Here is a 26600-nt window from a genome sequence, read left to right as displayed (position 1 = left end):
CTAGTAAAGGTCACTTCCGGGTCACGTAACTTGCATTTATCAATATTGGATTAAACGTAAAACGTTCTTTTTCTGTTTCTTACGTTTTTCATTTCAGCACAAAATCGGAAATATTGATAAACGAATCATTATCCGTTTTTTTCATTTTGATTCTGTACACAAAGTTGTTTTTTTGTTTTTTATATCTGGTTTTATTTTGAAAAATGAATGAACGCATGATACACAGATAATGTACAACTACAGTGTTCTGTCAGGTTCTTTTTAGTTATCATTATTATTATTTAATCTTCATGTAACCAGGAAGTTCTCTGGGATGGAAACATTTCTTGAGGGACAAGACAGCTCACCTAAGTTTGTCACACAATTGAGAAAGGACAACAAGACAAGCTTAGTAAGAACAGTTATTCAGCTTTAATGTGTTCTGTAGGTTATTCCATGTGCAGAAAACAGAACTGTTCAGAGAAAAGAGAGAAAAGGAATGGGTATAGTAACTAGTGAAGTGGTGTTTATGACAGTTATTATATGATGTGTTTTACCTACAGAGTTGATTTAAAAAGACATTGGACAGTCTCCGCAGACTTAAGAATGTCTGTGAAGTTAAAAAAAAAATAAAACCCTCACAGTAAACCTTCTTTGAATGAGATTTCTCTTTGTGTTGCCTTCAAGGATCTGATGCACAGCTACCGGGAGGCGTTTGAGGACAACAGGGCAGATGGTTTTGCTAACAGTCCCACCTTTGGAGGCAGTGGTGAGAATTCTCCACAGACCCCTCACCTCCACATGTGTCGGGGTGCTCTTAAATAACACACACTATAAGTTTTATTAGTGGAATTGCTCTGCAAAGAATTATTTATTATTCTTTTCATTCTTTTGCCCGATGTGACACATGACTCCTTCTACAGTTTGCAAGATATTCAAACCATTCAACCTTCAAAAACAGGAGTGTGTATGACATGAGCCAGAGTGGAGAGAAGCTTGCTCTCAAGTTCACAAATTTCACTCTTCATAAATGAGCTTCTACCAGAATGTCAACATATTTGTCAAGTATATCATTAAGCTATTATTCGTTAGCACTAGATTACAAACTGCACGCAAAAAAATTATTGATTAAATTGTAAAATCAGCAACATTGAAAACACCACTTCAGAAAAAGCCTTAAAAACTGCATATGAGGTTTAAATTAGTGCCAACTTGACATAGATTTCAAAAGTTGTTCTCTCTGTAGCAAACAAAAGAGTGTCGCTCCTGACAATCAACCGCCCGTGTTCCTCCTACTGTCTGTAACACAGCACAGTCCTTGTAGACATGTAAAGGACATTTTGGCTTAGGAATAGCCCAGGACTCGTAAACCAGCGGCTGCCTGTCCACCCACAGCCAGTCGCCAGAGAGGAAATGCAGACCGACCCAGGCTTCTTTGACGTTGTGCTCTTCTAACTCTCCCTGGATCAGAAGCATCTCTGTCTCCGATGCAGTGCTGGCCAGCTCACGGTGATGCTGCCTGCAGTGTTCCATGGCTTCAACCCATGTCATTTGCTCCGTCACCACAATCGCATTGTAGCACACAAACTTATTTTTCCTGCTGTTATAAGTATCGTACCACCCTGTCTCGTCAATCGAAGTGTACAGCTCTTCACTACGCATGGTATTCTCCGGTGACCACCTAAATGTGAGCACCTGACCGCCTCCTGACCACATCCATTGCCCAGATTCTTTTGTCATTCCTATCCATATATATGTACCTTCATTTAGTACTTCAGCAAGTTGCTTCAGCAGGTCATCGTCCTTACTGTTACTGATTGGAGCCAGGTCTGTGTACTTATTCCGACAGAAGTCCCGAGCCTCTCTCCAACACATTGCTTGGTCGACGTACACATACTTGCCAAATCCTGCGGGCAAGCTCAGTAGGAGCAGGATGCAGGCGAAGGTTGGAGTCATTGCTGTGTTGTGTCAGGGATAGAGAGAGTCTCGCTGGTCAAGTGTGGATGGAAGCAGATTTTGGACATATTTATGCTGCGTGTTTGCAAGTTTTTGCATAAGGTGACACCAGAACACAAAGCCAAGGACTACTGCAGTTTTCATTGCAGCTCTAAATGTCTGTGGATTTTGAACTGACTGGTCAGACGGAACAAGACAGGATAATCTTAACATCCAGTGTGTAACATTTAGGAGGCTTCATTGACAGAAATTGATTATACTACTACTAAACTACTAAATGGTAAAGGTCACATGTCACCTTTAATATGTGCTCCAAAAGATTTAGATTGAATCTCGCTAAATGATTCATTCATACAGTATATGAAAGTGGATAAAAAATAGTAAGTGTAACTATATCGTGGACAGAAAGGGCTGTAAAATCACACGGAGAGTGAGTTTTCACGACTTTTTCCTCAGTCGTCAAAAACAAATGCTTTGTGCTTCAGGCCAAATGCTTATCCATGGGCCGTGAAGGACACAGAGGACTCGAGAGGAAGGACGCAAATCGCGGATTTAAATGACAAGGAGATGGCCTGTCACAGTGTTGGCTTTTTCCTGGAACACAAATGTAGGAATGTAAAGAGGGGTTGATGTGAAAGGAAATGCAAAATTAAAAAAATTAAAAAAGGACAATGAAGGACAACACTGCAAGTACCAACTGCTATTAACAAAGTGCAAGTGTTAATGACTTATTTTCTAACCAGAAAAGCTATAATCTAACAGTTTCTCGTGTCAATTAATTAAGGTATTAAGGTATCTTTTAAGATACCTTAATACCTTAAAAATCAACGGAGATACCGTTATCTATAGCATCGGTTTTAACCCTTAGTGCTCTCATGGCACCCATAGTAAATTGAACTCCTTATATGGACATCCTGGCGGTGTGTGTGTTTATAAGTTACATACAGCCTTTAAAAAGTTTTTTTTTTTCGTCTTTGTTTCGTTGAGTCAAAATTATGATTCCTTTTATATTGCGTTTTTAGCAGTGATATGAAGTGAGCAATAATTTTGCAGAAGTCATAAATTAAATAAAAAAAATTTTTTTTCAGACGAGCCAAGTGAACATTGAACTGTGACGTATTTCCAAATTTCACAAATTCAATCCGATTTGAAACATTTTTTGGTACCTTTTGCTCTGGTGTGTTGATATAGTTAGAATACAAAAGTGATTTTTTTGTTGTTATGTATGATTTTGCTTGTTTCTTTTCATTAAATCGCAGTGTTTTTCTTCTTCTTTGTGTGTGTAGCTCGCTCTCCTCCAGGCTTGATCAAGACTCCTCTGTCGCCCCTGGGCCTGCAGCCTCATCATCAAGGTGGATCGGGTGAGTTTACACAGCAAGCCGCACAAAAGAGCGGCAACTATACACACACACACACACGTGGAAGGAGTAGATATTGGATCATTTGTCCAACTCACAATCATACGGTGTCGTCTCAGGCTTCTCGGGAAAACGACTAAGCTCTTTGATTTCAGTCTTACAGTCAATGTGCTTGGGGATCTGGATGTTGTTCTGTCTTGTACAATTATATTTCCTTCTATTAGCTTCTGTTCTGTTTTATTTTTTATTTTTACGTTGTATTCTGTTCCGTCCTATTCTATTCTTGTATGACCTATTCTGTTCTATTCTATTTTGTTCTGTACTATCCTATTTTCTTATATTCTATTCTATTCAGTTATATTTAGTTTTATTCTATTGTGTCCTGATGCACTGTAAATATTATATTTATATGTATGTATATATATATATATATATATATATATATATATATATATATAAACATTATTATTAGTAGTAGTAGTATTAGTGGTAGTAATATTATTATGATTGTTCATTTATACTACATCCTGGTATAAAAGTGAAATTGGGGTTTCCCTTATCATAGGTAATTGTAACATTTTAAAGGTGCAGTGCCCTTGACCTAACCTTTGTCTTGTAGAGAGTCCATAGATACAGAGTCATGTCCAGCCCTCATCTCATCTAGGTCATATAGAAGCTTTGATACTTAGCACCACTGCATTATGTAATTTTGCAACACAGTGAGCAGACAGTGGCTTGAACACCGCACGTGTTAGTCTCTGCTGCCCCCTGGTGTTCACAGCTCTTTCTTACGCCTGGAAATGTTTTCAAACAAACACACTTCAGCAGCTCCTGCTTTACACTCAAGTTTTTCCTCCTTGTCTTCCCCTTCTCCTCCACACATCTTCTTCCATCTTCCTCTCCCCTCGCCGTCTGTCTTTTTCGGGGCTGCTAGACTCTGACTCTAATGACGGAGAGCAAGGTAAGGACATTTCTGAGATGACATCATACTGTGAGCATCTTCATCAGCACAGCCTCCTCAAAAAAAACCTTCTATTTTGTGTGTTTTGCTGCAAGAAATATTATCTTTTGATAACTGCATCCCATTATCCTGGACAAAAGAAGTGTCTCACAAAACAGAGACTCATCAATGTTGTGATTTTTTTGTTGTCGCTTGCTTTTTGTAGATAATCACAGTTTTGGGGACTCAAGAGCACAACCATTCAACACTCTACAGTCATCCAGCAGTCCTGTTCACGGTGTTGACGGGTGAGTATTCAGATTCCGTTACACATGTGAATTTAAGATGAACCAATACAATACGCAGTGTACGATACCTATCATAATCTGAATATGAAAAATGGATTCCTTAGGGTTTGATAAGTCAAGCCTCGGAAGAAGGAGGAGCAGTTGCCCACCAGGGGGCGAAAATATAACTGTTTGAATTGAAGTCATGGGAAAAGTAGTTCCTACTTCATAGAATGGATGGTCTCAATCCAGAGTTTCAACTCTTCCACAATAGAATATGATATTAATTTTGTAAAAGATGTTTCCATTTAGAAGAAAACGAACAATAAACACCAGTACACCAGTGCGATTGACAGCTGGTATCATCCAATAGGAACCTGGTTGCAGGTGACGTTTGTGCATTACCAATATAAAAAAATGAGAATTAGTTAAATGCTGTTTGAATCAGGCATTGCTTTCAGTGCACTGGTACTGATATCACAAACTAAAATGTTTTTATCAAACACACATAGTAGAACTGAGCCATCCCTAATGTGTGCCTGCCTTGTTATTTGACCACAGGAGGAGGATTGGGTCTGCAGATGGCGCCCCTCACAGCCCCGTCTCCCCCCAACACTACAGACCTGCCTCTCCTGAGGGCTCCCAGGTCAACATCATGGGCGTCCACAAAGTCCCCGGGAGCCCCAACACCCTCCACCGCACAGTGGCCACAAACACGCCACCAAGCCCTGCCCTCCAGAGACGCCTGGGTCAGGCCAGCCCTTCACTGGGCAGACACCCGCCTCCGACCGGCGTCCCCTCCAGCCCTCTGATTGGCCGTAAGTCGGCGGCCTCCGGTGTGCCTCCCAGCCCTCTGATGGGGCGGCGCACAGCAGCAAGTGGACACAGCACACCTGACGAGCTGGGGGCTGCCTCTCGCCAGGGCAGCGCCCAACCGCCGCCCACGCCCGCCTTCCCCGTCTCCCCACAGCTGCCAGAGAAAAGGCACATGTCCAGCGGGGACGCGGAGAGGATGGACAACAATAACCTGACACCGGCCAGTGGTGGAAGCGCGCCAAACCTGTCTGGTACTCACACACTCCCGGATATCTCCAAGTCCATATATGGTAAGGTCCCATTTCACCTCTTCCCTGTAGCGGTTAGCTACCCCTCTGTTTTGTGCATTTATATAAAAGTGTACTGTGTTAAGGTGGAGAGGGAGGCAGAATTTAAAGGGCCAATTCGTCATTTAAAGTAAAGGTTTGTCACAGATACATTTCAGGCTGTTTCTTAATGAGAAAAACAAAATCTGAGGAAGCTAATGTTACCGTCATAAAGCTAATACTGGTTAGCATATTGTGTAGCAAGGCTTATGACAACAAAACTTGGCTCGTTCATGCCAAAAATTGTTCCACAAGCTTGAAGATAAGCACAGAATATATTACAATAGAGCTTGTTGACCAGGAAAAACTTGCCTAAAAGCCACCTGAGACTGCTAAGTTCATGTGTTGTCGAAGAGGTGTCCCATTTTGTAGGGGTGGATTACAAATCAGTTTAAAGGGGGAAAGATGTAGGAATTAGAAATGGGATTGTACCATGTGTATTCAGATTTCTTCTCCACCCTCGTCCGCACAGACGGTTGTCCAGACATCAAGATGAACGTCAAGTTTGTCCAGGATACGTCCAAGTACTGGTACAAACCGGACATCTCCAGAGAGCAAGGTGAGAGTCCAACGCTTTATGAATCATTTCAGGTTGGCTCATTTTCACGGTTGGTTTCTAATCCTCTAATCTCCTCTCCTCTCCAACATCCAGCCATCAATCTGTTGAAGGAAAGGGAGCCCGGGGCGTTCATCATAAGGGACAGCCATTCCTTCCGCGGGGCATATGGTCTCGCCATGAAGGTGGCCTGCCCTCCACCGACTGTCCAGCAAAACAAAAAAAGTAAAAACAAAAGTGATTTTGACAGAATAAAGGCACATTGTCCTCACATTTGGATTCACCTCGTTGTTTTATCTTTTCCAGTGGGCGACATGACTAACGAGCTGGTAAGACACTTCCTGATTGAGACGAGCCCTAAAGGCGTCCGTCTGAAGGGTTGTCCCAATGAACCCTACTTCGGTGAGTGTATCATTCTGGTTGATAGAATCAGGCTGAGCAGAGAGGCTAATGTGCATTAACGAAGGACATTACTTTGTGTTTGAAGGTTGTCTGTCTGCTCTCGTCTATCAACACTCCATGACTCCACTGGCTCTGCCCTGTAAACTGATGATCCCCACCAAAGGTTAGCCACGCCCCTCTTATTTCACTGAAGTTTGAATCATTTAGATTTGCAGTGTTTTATTCTGCATGATATGCTTTCTTTTCTTTAATTCCAACTTTGTTTTATTTGCTCACAGACCCAAATGAGGAAGCGCTGGAACTTGCAACACCTACCGATCCAGTCGTTGAACTCATTAAGCAAGGACCAGGTAAGGATTAAACTAAAAGTGCAGCCATAATCACAATTTTACAGAAATAGCATGTCAGGGAGCAGAAAGGTATTTAGAAAAAAGGGTATAAATTGTAATTATACACTTAAAAACAAACATACTTATGGGAAACATATTCAATTTCACTTCATTAAATCATCGTAAATCCAAAATGTCAAATATGTTTGGTTATCATCAGTCTGGGTAGTTGTAGTAGTGGGCTGAACATCTCACCAGAATATTCTGGAAACCATAATTTGGGTTGAACGGACCATGATTGCTTTAATCTGAGTGTCGGATTTTTCATGATAAGAGGACATCTGTTTGATTTCCATGAACAAACAACGCTCACTTTCCCACACGCCTGTCACCTTTACCTTACAGTTCAGAAGGTTCCTGAGGAAGCCCATGGTAAATACTCGTCTGCTCTGCTTTGACTCTGATGCCTGCTCTCACAGATACAAGCAGTTTTGCTCAGCATGTGCAGTCTATTGCCTTCTAAAAATGCACTGTTATAAGATGGTGCACATTTAATCCCACTTTTACATTTTATTGTATTTTGCCATGTACTTGATATACATTCAGGGGAATGGGGCGCATGACTTGTTCTACTTATAATTTTACTCTGTATTCCTTTTTTATTTTTAATCTTGCTTACATAAGCTTGAAACGTACTCTAAAAATGAAATCATTATTATGACTTCAATGAGAATGACCACACTAGAAGTGAAGGCTCATGTTGTATGTGCTTGCAACAAAGCATGCGAAAGCGAACTAAACAACAGCAACATCGCACGGTAAACTTGCATGGGCACCGCCGCCGCCCGCCACCCGCCTCTTCCATTTAAAACGAAACAAAATAATATTATTTACTAGCAGCTCTGTTTGACTTTTAGCCTGCAACGTTCTATACATCAACTCTGTCGACATGGAGTCTCTCACGGGGCCTCAGGCCGTCTCCAAGGCAATCAGTCAAACGCTGGAGACCAACCCTCTGCCAGCGGCGACAACCGTCCACTTCAAGGTGTCCGCACAGGGCATCACGCTCACCGACAGTCAGAGGAAGTGAGTAAAACACACGCTCCATCTTTAAAGTGGATGTTATTACAAATAACAAATAGGATGGTCATATACATAGCATTTTAAACCACCATGCTGTGAATTAGACACAGTTTGAAAACTGCTAGAGTTATATTTATTGTAGCTGTTGTTTAATCCCAGATTTGGCCCCAGAGGCTCATGTGTTGATTAGTAAAGGCACCAAATTGGACAGCAATACTAAAACTAGCTGTGTGGTGTATGTGAGGACTGATCTGACATCTGTATGTTTCCACACATACAAACCAATTCTCACCATTATGATAACTTGTTTGTGTTTTCATTGTGCCACTGCAGGATTTTCTTCAGGCGACATTATCCCCTCAACACAGTGACTTTCTGTGACACTGATCCCCAGGACAGAAAGTAAGACCACTCTCAAGGCTCATTTATTCCATGTACAATCTTGAAAAATGCCAGATGTGGTTGTCATTTAAGGTAAATATTTCTTTATTTTCATTGCACAGATGGGGCAAAGAAGGTGGTGGCTCAGTGAGGTAAGTTGAGGGTCACAGAGATTCAAGCCAGGGAAATTGGATAGTTGCTCCTGCTGAGAACACACACAAAAAACAGAAGTCTACAAAATCTTAAGGATATGTTTTTTCCGGACGTTTATAAAGTGCTCACTCTCCCACAAAAAGTCCATACAGAAAATCTCTGTTTTTAGCACTGCTGGTTGACTGCCACCCTGTTTGGTTTGTGTCACTGAGTTAAAGCTGAATGAAGGATTTCAAACGCTGAAGTCACAATAAAACAAATTTGAACTTCCCGATGGAGACACGGCAAGGTTATTATAGCTTTGACATTTTCAGTTTAGTTTTAGTTAATTCAACAAATGATTTAGTAGTTTTAGTTTAGTTTTCATTTTGAGGAATTGACAAAGCTGAATTTATCGACAATTCAGTTTAATTTTAGTTGGTTTTGCTTTGTTCATTGTCGTTTTTATTTTGATTTCAGTCAACTAAACTGTTTTTTCACTGCTAGTTTTAGTTTTAGACTCAGTTTTCTTTAATTCTTTAATTTCCAGCTGGTAAATGCCGTCTAAAGGAGTGATAAAGAAGTATACGTATTCTTAAGATATTCTAGACTTAATCAGGTGGTGAAGTGAGTTGCTCAGTGAGCGCAAAACATCCAAACCTGGTCTTTAGCCAGCGCTAACAAGGAGTCAATACTTCGTATCACCACACTTTAACGAGAATTAAAAAAAACAAATGAGAAAGCAAAAACGGATGTTGTCTTGTTCTTCCAGGCTTTTTGGATTTGTTGCAAGGAAACAAGGAAGCACAACAGACAATGTGAGCCACCTGTTTGCCGAGCTGGACATAGATCAGCCCGCCTCTGCCATCGTCAGCTTTGTCTCCAAAATGATGAAACGGTGAAACCCCCCCAGAATTGAAATGGCAGCGGTCGTTTTGAGAGCTTCCCTCGTCATCGGTGTGTTTTTTTCACCAGGACACGATGATATCCTCCGTTTCTCCTCCTTCCGTGTTGGTTTGTTTCCATCTTCCTTCCTCTCTTTGTTTCTTTCTCTCTGCCTTGCGGATTTGTCATGACTTTTTGGGAAAGAAAGCCTATTTGATGCGGATCAAAGGTGGGATTAGAGGATGTGTGGCATGGAGCTGAGAACGTGAGGAAAGTGGAGGCAACGGGAGGGAGAAAATGAAATCACAGGGTAACCTGTTCATGAGGAAAATGCTCGCTAAAGACTTTAAGGAACAATGCTATGTTTAGTTGGGGGGGGGGAATGCGTAAGGACTTGTATGTTTCAGGGTTTTCTGTTTTTGTTGATTGATTTACCAAAGGTCGTTGCAATACAAGTGCAAGAATGATGTAGCTTTTAAGCCATTGTAATTATTTCCTCTTTTCAAAAGATTAAGTGTTGAAAAAAACAAAAAAAAAAGAGAGAAAAGAACTTCAGTTTCTTCTCGAACTTGTCTTCAGGAAAAAAGTTGGCCTTCGTGGCTTTTAGCAAAACAGTGTCTGAAGACCTTATGCATGTTAGCTTGATCTTTAAGCTTGGTTCTTCAACCTTCCACAACAAAAAAAAAAGTCATAGTGAAATCCTTAGTGTGGGTTTATCCTCCAGGTCTGTTTTGTGTTGGAAAGGGCTCTGCAGTGAAACGATGACTGATCTAAACTGCGCTTAGCAGACCAGACTCAAGAAAAAAACAAAAAAAAAGGGAAAAGGAAAACCCACCACATTAATGTCCCCACACACTCCGCTTCAAGTCCAAGCCTGAACTCTGTCTCTTTTCTGTCCTAAAACCTTATTGGATTTACTGATATCAGCATCCTCCTGATTGCATGGCAGACAGAGCGAGGGGGAAACTGTCCACAAGATGGCGCCACTCATTAAGGCTTGGACCCTGCACCCCCAGCGTCCCATAGACTTGCCCCATCTGTGACTGCTTGCTGTAGTGGATCTGTTGATAGACGCTGCCACTGAAACACACTGGAGAAGACCAGGAAGTGGCTCAACGACCTGGACCTATGCACTGTTCTTTATGCATGTTTTTGTCCGTAAATGCAACCTTTTCCCCCCCATTCAGTAGCTCCATTCGCCATCACTGAAAACATTCTTCTTCTTCTTCTATGCTGTGTGCTTAAGGAAACAACTTTAAAAAAAAAGAAAAAAAAACCTTCAGACACTGAGGCTGTATGACTTGTCAAAGACTGCATGAAATAGACAACATTTTTGTACTCTTCTCAAGAGTCCAGAAAAGAAGTAGACAACCCATTGTTGAATTAGTCACATGATGGTGAGATGCTATATTTTTACTTTTCTCTCTCTCTCTCTTTAATTTTCATTTGAGCCAGGGTTACCTTTTCGCTTGATCGGGGACAAGTTTGTTTTTTTCCACAGTGTCGTCAAAATTTTACATTTCGATACAACGTAGAGCAAAAGAGGAAAAACCGAACAAAACAACAAAAAAGGAACACGAGGAGTTTCCACACTGCGTAAATGCCTGCTTGTCGAACACACTCAACCATTCACAATAAGCTAAGGAAAATTGATATTGAAAATAAATGTACATAGATATACTACTTTGAAAGGTGACATAGCGAAAAGTATTTATTTTTGTTGCTTTGGTCCCTCATGATTACTCATATATACATATATTGTACAGTCTAGATAAAGAAGATTACCTAATGGGTTGAGAAAAAAAATATATACTTATTTTGGCTAATGATTTCAAAGTCTGACGATTTTGAAATGTGTTTGAATATATGGTGTACATTACTTTGTACATGTATATGTTTGTTTTCAGCTCATCATTGTTTTTTTGTATTTTTCCCCCTCTTTTCCCTTTGGTTTGCATTCTCTCAGAATGAGGTAGGGCATGAGTGAGGTAGAAGCCGAGGGTCTGAATTGCATGGACAAAAGCGTGTGAGCGTGTATTTTTTTCTTTCTTTTTATTAAAAAAAAGAGCAGAAACACGCTCGTAGAAGTCAAAGATGATAGATTGAAAAAAATAAAACACGCACATTTTAGACAAAGGGAATTAAAAAAAACATTTAGAAGAATCCACCCTCAAACGCAATATGAAAACAGCTGTATGCAGCCATGACGGTTCTGATTATCATTTGCCAAAGATTCAAACATGCATGTTACTTACAAATATATGTATATATATATATACATATATATGTGTGTATGTACATATGTGCATATACATATATGTATGTGTATATGTGCATATACATACGTGTATATATTTACATATACATACGTGTATATATGTATATTTACATATACACATATGTATATTTACATATACACATATATGTATATACACATATACACATATATATGTATATATACACATATATATGTTCAAATGCTCATCAGTCACCATGTTTTTTTACATTTCACATTTTAAAACAACACATTTTGCTCAAGTGGAATGAGGCAAACGTGTCCTTGTCTGTCGTATTTTTCTGGCAGGAAACAGTCTGGGAAATAAAGGTGAAAACAAAGCACTTCCATTCACAATACCAACAGAGGGGTGACATGAATTCCACATGGGTGTCAGTTGCTGGACGGTGAATAAACACAAAGAAGCGCTGCAGCTGTAGCTTTTGTGAGACTGCCAAAGGCATTTTCTCCTGCTCAACCCCAAAAGTCAATTGATTTATTTATTCTTATTTATTCTTTTATTTCTCCTGACATGTTTTTTTTTTGTATGTTTGTTTTTTTTAATTTTCATTTTATTGTTGACATTTTGATGGTCAGTGTTAATGGATGCAGGAATGTGCGGTGGCACTTAAGTTGAAAGCAAAGAGGTACAGTGCTCTTAAATCGACTACTAACTGGCTCCATTTCACTTTTCATTTGGAGAAGGAAATAATATAAAAAGAAAAATGTTGAAATAAATAAAAACATGTTAAAAAAATTGCATTGTACCTTTTGGCTTTGAGTCAAGAGTCACCTTATTTCAGTGATTTTGTTTTGTCCTGTGACCCCTGTGTACAGATGGGACTTGTTTGAATGTGCTATGTACAAAAGGGTCTCAGATTTTGTTTTGCGCTTATCATTTACATTATATTGTCATGGCTTACCTGTTCCTAAGGAGAAAAAAGATCATTAAAGCAATAGAAGTCAGTTACAGTCGAGATATATGTGTGTTGTTTTGAGCTGGGGTTTTTTATGGCAAATATTTTTATTAGTTAATTTAAAATGCCCGTCCTTTTTTCTGGTTCACATCAGTCTTAATCAGGCCTCGTCCACACAGCGATGGTTATTTTTATTTGAAAAATTAGTTTTTCCTGATTTGATGTTTAAAATAATCCTGTCCACACAAGTTTCTTAGAAACATTGTTGTGCACAAGCCATTGTTCAATGCTGTCAAAAACATGCCAAGACCACTGAAGGCAATAACTGTGTAAATAAACTCTGTATACATACAAGTCTAGTTAGCAATGCTAACACTAGCACAACATTGGCTACATCTGATGCCATTGCAAAACTCTCTTTGGATGTGTATCAGCCTATGTTGAAACTCCAGTTAACATAGCTAACACTAGCACAGCATTGGTTATTGTCTGATACTGTTACACAACTCTGTGTAACCATGTTAAAGGTTAATTAATTTATGCTAAGACACACAACATTGGCTATTGTCTGACACCATTTCACAGCTCTCTGTAACCATGCTAAAAATGTATTTATCAATGCTAAGATACGTACAACATTGGGTACATCCGACACAACTCTGTAGTATGTTAAAACTCTTGTTAGCATAGCAAACACTAGCACAACATTGGCTGTGTTTGACACCATTAAAAAACACTGTTTGTATGCATAAATATGTTAAAAGTCCAGTTAGCAATGCTAACATAAGCACTACATTGGCTATATTTGTATGTGTAAGTATGTTAAAACTCCAGTTAACATAGCTAACACTAGCACAACATTGACTAATGTCTGACACCATTGCACAACTCTCTGTACCTATGCTAAAAGTTAATTTATCAATGCTAAGATACTTACAACATTGGCTACATCTTGAGCCATTACAACAATCTGTGTCAATGTCACGTGTCTGCTCAAAAATGTATTTATTTATTTATTATGGTGTCACGTTTGTTGAAAGTTCAATTAGCATCGCTAACACAAGCACCAGTTTCAGACAACATTACACAACTTTTCTCTAAACAAACGCGATGACATCCGTACATCCATGAAGAAAAAGAAGCTTGAATCATAAAAAGAATCAAACAAATCTTCTCAATCTTGAAACAATAGAATTTGCATTAGAGTTGAAGTCACATGTGACTGCGGGTTCACCCTCTGCCCTCCTCACCTTCACTTCCTGCCACTTCATTTGACTGTCAAACTGCTGCCCTGTTTTTCCTCAACACGCTTCTCTATATAATCCTTTTGTGACAGTGAAGCTTATTTATTGCTTTAATTATTTGCATTTTAGTGACATATAGCTCATTAAAGCCTGGTTGCAGGTCAGAGCACGCACACATACACATAACAGGTGCAAATAAAATGAACAATGGCTCCACAGTCACAAGAATAATTCAAAGCAACAGTAAGCTCTGGAAAACCCGAAGGGAATAAAAACCTGGTGAGAAAGTGACATTCATTTTTATTTAAATGTTAAATCTTTTACCTCATTGTTATAATGTATTACCTCAATCTGTGTCATTGCAAGATATTTCAATGTGTACATCACCTGAAATGTTGCTTTTGTGGGACAAATTAGCCACCGTTGATGCTACTAACTTAGTTAACAATTTTATGCACAAAAAAGTGAGAGTACTCACAATTCTGAATCCAGTCGGCATCACAATGCATAGCAAATGGCAATTAGAACAACAAAATGCCAGTAAGTCACTGGAAGTTTCAGAAGGGACCAATAGGTAACAGCTCTTCCCAAATTTCTGCTTTAAAATGTGTAAAAAATTAGATGAATGTCATATATTTTGTTACTTACATTAGCCAAAAATTCCAAAATCGTCTTCGAGTTCCATAGCTTTAAAGGCTCCGACCATTGTAGCTCAGATAACTGGCAACCTGTGGTTTCTCTGCCGCTGAGGCTCTACTGACTGCAATGATTGGTAGATGGCGGTAGGTGGTGCCACATGCCAAAATATGATTTAAAAAAATGTGAATATTTTGGCTGTACTGTTGTTGTTGGTGAGTTCAGTATGTTATATGATTTTTTTAATTATTATTATTCCTGAGTCTGTGACATATTAGGAGGATTTTATGGCCAGTTGCTTTAGATTTATTACATAATGCACCTTTAATCAAACCCGGGAACAGACACAGGAAACATGACACACTATCCAACCAATCAGTAGCCAGCACTGGTACTAATTAGAAAAAAAAGTATCAAGCTACAATACAGCTATGAAATTGCTATTCCTTAAGCCAAATGAGTAGTATTATAACTGTTTATCCTTTTGAACTTTATTAAAAATGTAGTCATTTGATAGCAAACAAACTTTAGCAGCAACAGTTAATTCTCTCTTTGCTCTTTTGCACCTGCGTGCAAGTCGTGGAAACAATGTCGTGCTTTTAATTTTCAAACATTTCTGGATCTGAGGTCAAATACTTGCTGCCTCTTGCCACCAAATGTCACATTTAATGAAGTCGCAGAGCAGACGAGTCAAAGTGGAGCTACAAATCCTCTCCCCCTGTCCAAGTTTGACGTCTACAAATCTGTTTTTTATCTTTTTTTTATTATTATTACTTTTATGGGTATTGGTTGTCGTTATCTATCTGCTGTAGTTTCAACCGCAAGCAGAAAATGAAACACTCCTGGAGCTTCAGTGTCGTACAAGTGCAAACAAATTGATAGCAGGTGTGTGTTTGTGGCTAAGCCACTGCAGAGTCAACACGGCGGTGGCAGCAGCAGCAGCAGCGAGCATGTTTGTCTCTAAGTTCCAGGCAAAACGAGCGTCCAAGCCACGAGAGACGGAGGCAGGCAATAAAGAAATATATAATCAAAAGTGCGTGAGGTTCCCACAGCTGCAGACGCTGTTCATACTCGCAAGTATGCATGACACACTTCCCCCCTGACACATTACATACGCGCCGACGCTCTCGACCGCTGTGCTGCAGCACATTATGAGCTGTGAGGGAGGCACACACCCGCAGAACCAAGTGCATCATGGGTTCCGAGTTCACAGACACGACATGTTCACCAAAAATGTGTACGTAAGAGTCGCAGGCCGTGCTCTCGTTTTCATTTGCTCTGATTGGATTTGACACCTTTATTTGAAACAAGGAGATGCAGTTACCAGAGATCCCGTGTGCAAGGAATTCCATTTCATAACGGAACAAAACGCAAAACAAGGAATCTGTCAAAGCAATGAAAACACACAGATGAAGTTGAGGGCATCAGATCTGTGGCGCGGCGGTTAGCATCCACCCTAGATACCAGGGTGACTCTGGGTCCAACTCAGAGCCGAGTCATTGAATTAAAAAAATCAGGACCACATGTTTTTCCTGCTTTGAAAAATGTGGCTCTGGAGGAGCTGCTGTGATGGAATGACGTCCAGTCTGAAGGTGAAGAGCAAATCAGCGAGAAACACATGTTGGACTTGATCACCAAGGTTTGAATCCACCTGACGGAGCGTTTTTACCGACTCTCTTAGTCAAATCAAACAAGTTGTTTTCCAGCTTCTCGCTTCTCCAGATCGAGTCGATCTTAGAAAAATCTGTCAATCTCTGGAGATTGAATTGGAATTATGGACTGCAATAAGACACATGGACTTCCATTTATAAGACACCAGACAATAATATAAACGCAGCATGCAAGATCTTTCACCTTTGGATACTGGCATTCAGTCAAAGCAAAAGTCGGTCAGCGGTCTGATTTCACAGGTCCAGGCAGAATAGATCTTGTGCTGGCATGATGACATGGCTTGAACTCACCGTCTCACTCGCTTAAATTTTGGAATAACGGACATTAGCCAAGACATTTCACAGCATTTGTGATTGTGTATTTAGCTTCAGTTTCTTTTTAGACCTGGTATCTATCTAACATCTATCCCGAGTGATTCGACATTTGAACAGCTCAAGTTCAGGTCATGGAGCTTCTCAAACCCAGGAAGACCTCCATTCATTAAAATCCCAGGAAGTCACAGTTTGCTTCTACTTCTCACTTTTATGTTAAAACATACAAAACCAATAAAAGGAGAAGATACTGGTCTCAATTGCTAGTTTCAGCTCTCCTTCAATAGAACATAATTTTTGTAATTTATGTTCCTATTTCGAGGAACGTTGGACAAAGGATGTTGAAGATGGAGCTGCTGAGCAGGAGGAAAAGCAGAAGACCACAGAGAAGGTTTGTTGATGGTGTGGTGGAGGACATGAGGACAGTTGGTGTTACACAGGAGGATACAAGAGAGAGGACAAGATGGGGGCAGAAGAGTTGATGTTGCGACCCCTAAAGGGAGCCCCGGTTGGAACAAGGGTTGCCTTTCTGCAAACTATCCAGGGTTGTACCCCGCCTATCTCCCTATGTTGGCGTTTTTAATTTCAGAATTATTCAACATTTATACATTTAAACATATTAAGGGGTATTATGTAGTGGATTTTGCCATAGAACTTTTAATCCTGTCGTTTAACATGAGCCTCTGAGTTTGCAGTGGAAATGTGTGCAGTGAGTGGGAGGCCTCTCACCCAGGTATGACCTTCCCACACAGAGAAGGGATCGCTTTGGAAAAACCTGACCCGTGCACATGCAGACGCCACTGGACTGTAAATACTCAAACAAGGGAAAATTGCCACTGCGCTTTTATCAAGTGGAAAAATCAACCTGCTTGTTTTGGTTTGCACTCCACCTCATCAGTGTTCTACTTCACTTATTTCTAAGAATAAGCAGCTGCTTATTAACAATGACACTAAATAATAATATTTTTTTTTACCACCTTCATGCATCCATGAATGTGATAATAATGTCAGGACTGAGACTGATGATGGACAGAAATGTTTTGAGAAATTAGAAAAAAGCTTTTTTGGTGAAGTAGGTGCAGCAGTGATAATCTTCCCTGCAGAAACACTCCTAACTCCTGTCACTGATCCACAGCTCCTGAGGGTTTCCTTAAGATAACAGTGCTAAGTGCAGGTTAATTAGGGGCTAGGAAACGGTACACTGGGCTTCTCCTCACATCCACATGTTGGTTCAGGAAAGAGAGTTCGGCTCTGACACGGGCCAGCTGTTCTCCCGCCAAAGCAGCTCCAACCGGCCCTGACCCCAGCGTGCGTCTCATTCAGCGTTCACGCTCGTGTGAAATCTCTTCGCAACGACGACTGTGCATGAGAGGGCCCATCACCTCATCACATCTGCCACGTCAGAGCACAAGTGAAGATTCAAATCCAGCTTCTCAGTCAAGCGTAGACTTATGAAAAAGGAAGGAAAAAAGCAGGTTGGGATCAAGACAAATGTCTCCTCTGGTCTCTGACACACAGGAGAACAGACATGTGGAAATGTGATTTACGGATTTGAGATTCTTAATGATGCTTTCGACTGGTTCGTGAGGCGTTTGTCCATGCGTGACGCAAAGTATAACTTATGGAGTCATCGGATCAATCAAACTGACATAAAAACTGTGTTAAGTCAGCAAAATGTTCAATTTTAAAACGTTAATTTTAAGTCTCAAAGTAACGCTAAACTTTAAAAACAGAGGCACACATACGCAGTACACAGGTTTGCTGGTTATTTGTAGCGCTGCCCTTTTCCTTTAATATACAGACCGCTCCAGTTCGACTGTAGGCGCGGCTAACGCAGCTAAAGGAGCTAACTGGTAACCGGTGCCTGGACTCAGGTGCCCCGGTACGTAAACATGATGTCACAAGCGTCTTTTCCGGTCAGTCGTCGTGGAAACACGTCATGCCTTAACGTTGTCGCTGTTAACCACCACTAACGTGCCCAGCACTACTTTGCACGTATATCGTTGTTTGATCCAAATAGCTATAAAATAGCTGTAAAAACATGTATTCCCATTTCTAATGAAGTAAAATGGAAAATTGTGTTCACTCCTCATAATTACAACTGTGTTAAAAAAAAATACATAAAGGTAAAAGGTTAACCGATAAATGTTGCCAGGTTTTACATATTGCACCTTTAATATATGTTTTAACTTAGAAATGAGTGTAAAAACTCAACTTAGACGTGTGGACATCACGTTTCAGTTAGGCAGAGGTTAGTATGTTAATGAGTTTCCTCTCCCTTGGTTCTTTATCTTAAAGATATTTCCCGACTCTTCCTGAAGTCAGCGTTTTTTACGACGTGGCCTTTGGAGAGGCTCAGGGCTTTTGGGAAGGGCCTATCTTCAGTCCAAATTCTCCCCGAGAATCCTTGACACAGACTTAATGTCTTTCATCTGCTTTTATTAAAACTCCTCGAAAGTTGTGTTCTAAATGTGGTGCGTATATTTAAAAAAAAAGTGCCGTCTTGTCTTCGCCTCATATTCCGAGATATCGTTCGTTCTTGAGCAAAGAAGGAAAAAATAAACCTTTATCTTGGAAGATTCCTCTGGCTGGAAACTGGCGTTTGAGGTGGACACGTGCTCCCAGAGCAGCAGTGATTTCTCTGCACTAGTTGCCCAGTATCAAAATTTTGAATGTACCACAACAGGCACACACCAGTGGTTTAGACTTCTGGATCAGTGTAGCTCAGTCAGTGTCTTTCCAAAGTTAATAATTTCTTTGCTTTGAGGGGGTTTTGCCTTCCTTTTTTCTTGAAAAGGCAACGATAATTACCAGCATGAATGAACATGACCACCACCATTTATTTCCATTGCACAGCCATTATTTAGTCTATAAAATCTGCCAATGGCAATAAAAATCGAGACAATCTCTTCCATGGTAGAACTTACACTCCTCTACACATTTATTGAGCGATGAAACTGTGTGCCAAACAAAAAAAAGCTCCCTCTTTAGTCTTCAGTCTTAAAACATCACATTTTTCTTCAACGATTTAGCTTTTATTTTTCCATTCCAGATACATTTGTTTGAGGAGTCGAGAGACAAATATGCAGTCTCACACCCTGCATGCTGGATATGTTGTAAATTCCACCGTCTCTAAACAGCAATCGTCCAATGCCTTGTAAATCTGTCCAACATAGCAGGGATTCTTTTAGTGCAGCATGGAGTTCTGCGTTTATGGGATGTTACTGTATATTTTCGTTATGGTTTTGGCTTTTTCTTTTGTTGTCCCTCTGGAGACAATTCGTCCTCCTCTCTTAGGGTCTGACCACATGAAAATGAGTCTAGGTAAATCTGCTAAAGTGCTTTTGGGAGCACTGAAACAATATTAAGTCTGATTCTTCTAAAAATATGTAACTTCTGCAGGTAGACGGCATGCTAACGGGGGTAATAGTGGGGGTCATGTGAATTCTGCTGCTTGTGCTGTGGAACATGTCTCTGTTGTCTCCGTCCCTCAGCACATCCTTCTTGGACAACCACGTAGGTTGCATGAAAGACACCGCTGTACGTGATTCATACATTTTTAGTTCTGTGTTGCCCTTTTCAGATGAATCTGACACCAGGGATTTTACTTTCTTGGGGGTGTTTCAGATTGAGTGTTGTGCCTGCTCCTCTGCTTGCTATGCCAAACTATGGCTTGGTGGAGGGTAAGGTTGCCACCGGTGTCCGTCCTGCACTGCCAATTAAAGGTGTGGATGTCATCCCGGGTAATGGTCTGGCATGCTGTCGCATTCTGTCATTGTCTTCTCGGTTTACTCTGCAGAGCAAGAGCCGGTTAGCGTAACTGTTAGCAAAGATGGAGGACACCGTGTTTGCATTCTGGGAATGAGGTCTCATCGTCCTATGGGTGAGTTTTAAAATGTGTGGAACTAGCTTTGTAGTTTCAAACCTTGAACGACGTTTGCCCACAAGCAAATCGCTACTGCTATTAGCAATACAAAGCTACATGCAAATCTGTGAAGTAGTCCTTTAAGATGGAGCTGCTGGGCAGGAGGAAAAGTAGAAGAGCACAGAGAAGGTTCATAGATGTTGTGAAGGAGGACATAAGAACACAAGATGATCCACTGTGGCATCAGCATTACCATGACCAATAAATCATAAATAATTATAAATAATATAGTATTTGATATATAGTTTGATGCTCACAGTGACCTTTAAGTCAAAGATTCAGGTCAGCTGCTCTGAATGTCTAAATTCACTAGTATCAATACTGTGAAGCAATTAGCACTTTCCTCTTTGCCAAAATCTACCTCTTCCTTCCATGCTTTATGTAGCTGGATGGTTTATGAAGACCTGAGGTTGTAAACATAACCACTAATTTACAAGAAAAACAACGATGGGAGCCACAAAACCAAAATTATCATCTGCAAGATGCTAAAATGCAGCTTTAAACTTTTGTGTTGTTAGCATTAAAAAAAACTGGTAACTCTAATTCACAAGGATCCAATCTTTCTCTACTCTACTAGTTAGTTAGACACAGGGATATTGCGCGTAGTTGCGAGAAATTTAGTGATTAGTATTTTCTGAGCCACTTTTAGTATAAATCATTTTAAGGCCATTGCCAGAGGAATGTCTGAGAGTCCAGTGAGCGTTGTGTGAGGTGGAGGGAGGCAGACAATCACCGGCCTCCATACAACAGCTCCATGATGACATGAGCATGCTGTGGCTGAGCCTCTAGTGGGAAGAATCTGATGATGGAGTCTTTGATGACAGTGTTGTTGTGGCCCACACATGCAAATACACTCACGTCTTGGGAGGCCCTTCTTTTACTTAAAGGGATATTTCAGGGTCTTTTTTTTGGTCCGATGAGTTACTGACACATGTCCTTGCCATGTAGTTGCTGACTAAAAGCAGCACCCGCTTAAGTCTACGATATCATAAGAATATGTTTGGCACATTATTTCACTGTTAGACAGCCTTTTCTGACTGGAAACTGAATTTTTGCCAACCACTCACTCTCCTGCACCAAAGTCTATGGAGAAAATCAGTGTTTTTTACACACTCAAACTCAGTGGCGGCTCCTGAAGAAAATTTCAGGGGGGGCAATTTTTTTCTGATAATGATTAAGGTGACCCATTCAATAAGTGCATAAAGCAAGACAGTATCAATTTGTTATTTGATTAACAGTCCTCCTTGTGTCCACTAGATGGCAACTTGATAAACAAATATTATTTACATGAATCTAATGTATGATGTAAAATAGCTAAACAGGACACAAGATGTGTCCAGCAACCACATAAAGACAGGGGCAGGTTATTAAGTCAAGTATTTATTAACTGACCAAGGATCAAGAGCTTTCACAACCTTTACCAGATACATACAGAATTTGATCTTTAGATGTGTTGCTAAATGCATCTTAGAATACTTGCACAAAACAGTCAGATTGTCTGATTTGCGTGAAGTTCAACCTGCAGTTAAACCCTGAGCGATACAAACATCAACAATGTTAGCAAACAAGCTAACGAACGTAGCTTCAAATGACTGCTGTCCGCTGCTATGAGCCATAAACAGCTAACACGTGAAAGCGTGAACTCCGTGGCACTGGTAAAACTACGTGTACTTAGCTTCACTGAGAACGCCACGAGCAGATACGAACAACTTATCGAGAGACGTGAAGTGAAGAGAAGAGAAGTTATCCCCTCCTCTCTTTGCTCAATTTATATATGACGCAAGCATGTTAGTGCACGCACATAAATCCTCATTAAAAATGCATTGGAGGGTATGTTTTTCGAAAAAAAAGTTTTTAAGATGAGAGTCAATGGGAGAATTTTTGGGCGATTCTTCACGTCAGTCAAATCGCCCCAGAAGAGGCGGAACCATAAAACGTGACTTGAATCTGACAATTCTGATTGGACAATGACAGAAAGAAATTCTCTTTCTCCTCCTAGTTGGGAGGCCAAATCATCCCTATACACAGGCCACCCCTGCTCAAACATCAATTCAACCACTCCACTCCATTTTCTCTATGGACTTTGGTATCATGGTACTTTCGAAATGCCAACTGATCTGCTAACTTTTATAATCACATCAACTTTGCTTCTTGACAATGAAAATAACTTCATCTGGGAACAAAATGTTGAAAACACTCGCCCCTCCGTCTTCCTGCAGGGCCGCGTTGCACGGCTGAAATTGTGTTAGGCATACTTATAAACTCACAAGCCTCCCACACAACCATCTGCTATCACACTGCATGATGGAAAGTATTCATCTCGCAGTCAGCTTCCTCCGCTCCGAGAGATTGTCAGATATCTCGCTGATAATTCGATGCGAAATCTTACTCGGGGAATGCAGCGGAACCACCTCTGCGTGCTGTTTCCCAATCGGCCGAGAAGTGTGGATAAAAATGGGAATTATGATGCTGCTGCATGCATGATAACGAACCTCCCCTCCTGCCTGTCTGTGATCTGCTGTAAGAGGATCTGTGGGCCTGGGTTTGGCATGGCAGCTGTACAAGGCACCAAGCTTCCAAACAAAGTGTATCTGTTTGCTTTGGATACTGGTGTTGTTACGAACCTCCTGCAAGAGGATAATATTTCTTTGTAATTAATAGCAGCCTGTTCTGCCTTTTGGCTGGGGGAAGTAAGCTGGTTTGCGAACACAGAGGGACGGAAACTTTTACTTCCTCGCTGGTCGTGGTTAAATTGGATCGTCCTTTGACTGTGAAAACTGAAGTTCAGGGCCTGGCGATGATGGCAAGGATTTGCCCTGCTGAAACACACTTGTGTGAAGGTTTGAGCCCCTGCCATTTGAGTCACTGTACCTGTGGAATGGTTAAAAGTCATGTACCTAATTCAGCATTTTGCAGTTCCCGCAGCTTAAAGTATACTCTATTTCTACAAGTTAACCTATAGTTCCCTGGTGTCCTAATGAACATGTCTGTGACATGCTTTGGTCAAAATACCTTAAGGATGAAGCACCACAGCAGTTCAATCACCCTGCCAAAACAGTCCTGTTCAGAACAGTCGGTTTTGAGTGCCTGTCTATTTAAATGCAAATAAGAAACAGGAAACTACATCACTGAGGTGCCAGCAGCTAACAGCAATTAGCATTTGGCAAAGCGATCATTTGCTGACTCTAGCCGTCATATATAAAATGTATCCACTGGACACTTAAATCCTCAGAGGCTGGAAGTTTGTGTAGAACTCTGTGCTGCACTGTGGAGCCAAGAATAGAGCACTTCGTGGACTTCCGCTCTTCTAGATGCTATTGCCCTCGCCTGTACTCACGTTTTTAGGGACAAAGCTGAGTTCCGTGAGACAACAATTCCAGGAATATCTCATTGTGACGTAGCAATGAGCGCGGACGTCAACATCAAGCGTTTTATCTACTGTACTTAGACTGAGGAGGACCACAAAAACATGAGTGAGTCATCTTTTTTCACACTTTGCCTACTCATAGGGCCTCCAAAGTCCCAGATATAAGTATTAAAATGATTCAAGTTAAAGTTGATTTTGCATTATATGGCTCCTTTAATATGCCTTAATACATTAAGATAAAGCTACACACAGAGATGGATGCAACAGACAAAGGTCTAAGGTTGACATTGCCCCTTGAGTTCACGTCTGCAGCTTTATGCAATGTCATTGGGTTCATTGACTTGTCTTAAGCCTTTCATGAATTGGCAAGAAGAGTACAAGCAGTACATGCAGTGTAATCCCTGAGAAATGCCAGTGTCTAAAGCTATAATCCCGGGAGGCTGTAAGACTCTCGCTTTGCAAATACCAAAAAAGCTCTCAGGAGATATTATTTTTTTGTTGTTTCATCTCTGAATCCCTTTATTGTTTTTTAAATAATGGAAAGACATTAGCGCCATTTAAACCATGTAGAAAGAATACATCTTTTGTACAATAGTAAAAACATCAAATAACACCCAGCAGACAAGGGGGGAAACAAACTTTTGAATGTATGCATGTGTTGTGAGGACAGGTTTCCATCAACTCCTGCATGTGATTGTAAGAGGCTCGTCTCTGCCAAGAAGTAGTGATGGAGGCGGTACTTATGACGTGTCATGAATCACTGCATTGGGTATTAAGATGTGTCAGTGACGGCTCACTGAAAGGTTTGTTTTGCGTTGTTTTTCTTTTCGCACGAGCGCAAGCCATTGCAGCTCAACTCCTGATGATGATGATGATGATGATGATGGAGAGGCAAGCACAGAAATCAGGCCGTAAATGTTCCAGGTGTGGGAGAAGAAAATGACAGAAGTTCTGTGCCAGATTACTTTTTGACCAGGAGTGAAAAAGTAGGTTAGTATTTAAAAGCAAAAGCATCACAGTAAAATTAGCTCATAGACCCAGACTATTCCTGGATCTTTAGGTCTAGTGCACGTGTAGCTGGGTATTTTTGAAAACGGAGGTTTCCTTTCCACATATGCTAATTTCTCAAAAGCATGGTGGCGATATAAGCATAAGTTTTGGACAGATGCTAACCAGTGGCAGCTGGAGATTAACAAAAAAATGTTGGTTGGGGGGGGCGTATTTTAATGAAAAGAGAAAACAAAAAGAAAAAAAAACAGCTGACAGAACAAAGTGGTGGTTGATTAAAGATCAGACATGATGCTCTGTGCAGAGCTGAGAGAGAGACACACACACAGGGAGAGAGAGACGAGAGACACAGAGAGTGAGAGAGACACACACACACAGGGAGAGAGACACATAGAGAGACACACACAGGGAGAGACAACATACACAGGGAGAGGGACACAGACAGACAGACACAAGGAGAGACACACACAGGTAGCGAGACACAGAGAGACACACAGGGAGAGAGACACAGGGTGCGAGAGAGACATACACACAGGGAGAGAGACACAGACAGACACACACAGGGAGAGAGACACACAGACAGACACACACAGGGAGAGAGACACACAGGGGGAGAGAGACATAGAGACACACACACACAGGGAAAGAGACACAGGGAGAGAGAGAGAGACATACACACAGGGAGAGAGACACATAGAGAGAGACACACAGAAAGAGAGAGAGAGAGAGAGACAAGGAGAGACACACACACAGGGAGTGAGACACAGAAAGAGAGACACAGAGTGAGTCCAGTTAGCATCCCTAACAGTAGCATGTTTGGCGATGTATAACACCATTGCCCAACTATGTTTGTATGATATTTTTATCATTAGTGTTTTGTTTTTTAAAAAATACTTGGTTAAATTGGTTAATGATTTCAAACTTTAACTTTCAATGCTTTAATTGTTCTACTAAACCATTAGTCACCCTTTTCACCTGCAGAACCACCATTACTTTTTTTCATCATGTGAGCAGCCCAGTGAGTTTCTGTTGAACACAAACAGCCTGACCATGCCCTCATGTTACCGTATCACTTGTCCTGCAGAGACGTGACTCTGGCTCGACCACAGAGGCCAAACATGAGAACAAGAGCTTCAGTCCGGCTGGGGGTTTTTTTGGACGCTGCCACACTGCACATTATCCGATACTTGACAGATTTGGAAGAGGACAATGTTTGTTTATTTGTTTTCGCTCGTGTTCAGTTGGCGTACAATCTCAGAATGCAGAACTAGCAAGCTCAGCATGTCTGATAAAAATCTGCAACGCTCGTGGAAAAAAAAGTGTTCTTCCTCTGTCTCTTATCATGCTGGTCTCCTTGGCTGCTCACGTTGCTGCCGTGATATGTAAGATCCCCAAGGACACTGATGAAAGCAGGATTTCTTGAACTCGAGACGACTGTACCTGCGTGCTGTGCCAGCATCATAAAACAAACTCCTGCATTGTCCTCCCACTGCAGTCACCACATATCTACACATTATTATACACGGGACATAATTGTTGAACAATTTTCCTCTGAGGGTGGTGAACCACAGTGTTTACCCAAGGCCATGATCAGGTTTCTAACTTGGAACATTAAAAATCAAGGAAAAATCTGTTAAAAGATTCTTTTAGCGTGAAAGTAAATTCTTTTTGATGGGGAATATGTATTTTCCTTCTAAGTGAATACAAAAAAAGTCTTGTTTGTGGGTTGAATTGTGCGTGTAGTCATATGAAAAGTGAGAAGTTTATGTAGGGTGAATGTTGACGAGTATATCCCAGGGCAGTTAGATCAGCATTC

At 40.8% G+C, this 26600-nt stretch overlaps 1 protein-coding gene across 6 annotated transcripts in view; it reads left to right on the top strand.

The window, feature by feature from the left end:
• tns1a (tensin 1a) overlaps positions 1–12671 on the top strand; it is a 68873-nt gene extending 56202 nt beyond the window's left edge. For all 6 annotated transcript variants that reach the window (XM_083889978.1, XM_083889980.1, XM_083889979.1 and 3 more), the window contains 15 exons: positions 667–748; positions 3222–3296; positions 4228–4254; positions 4460–4541; positions 5082–5626; positions 6135–6221; positions 6315–6443; positions 6525–6620; positions 6706–6783; positions 6899–6970; positions 7355–7381; positions 7867–8035; positions 8366–8434; positions 8536–8565; positions 9318–12671. In XM_083889978.1, coding sequence (XP_083746104.1) covers positions 667–748; positions 3222–3296; positions 4228–4254; positions 4460–4541; positions 5082–5626; positions 6135–6221; positions 6315–6443; positions 6525–6620; positions 6706–6783; positions 6899–6970; positions 7355–7381; positions 7867–8035; positions 8366–8434; positions 8536–8565; positions 9318–9447 — 1698 coding nt within the window. In that variant the 3' untranslated portion in view covers positions 9448–12671. The remainder of the gene's footprint in view (positions 1–666; positions 749–3221; positions 3297–4227; positions 4255–4459; positions 4542–5081; positions 5627–6134; positions 6222–6314; positions 6444–6524; positions 6621–6705; positions 6784–6898; positions 6971–7354; positions 7382–7866; positions 8036–8365; positions 8435–8535; positions 8566–9317) is intronic.
• The last annotated feature ends 13929 nt before the right edge of the window (positions 12672–26600 follow it).

This window comes from Microchirus variegatus, assembly GCF_963457635.1.
Source record: "Microchirus variegatus genome assembly, chromosome: 1".
NCBI classification, from domain to species: domain Eukaryota; kingdom Metazoa; phylum Chordata; class Actinopteri; order Pleuronectiformes; family Soleidae; genus Microchirus; species Microchirus variegatus.
Note: the sequence above shows the minus strand (reverse complement) of the source record. Positions and strands in the feature narration are given on the sequence as shown.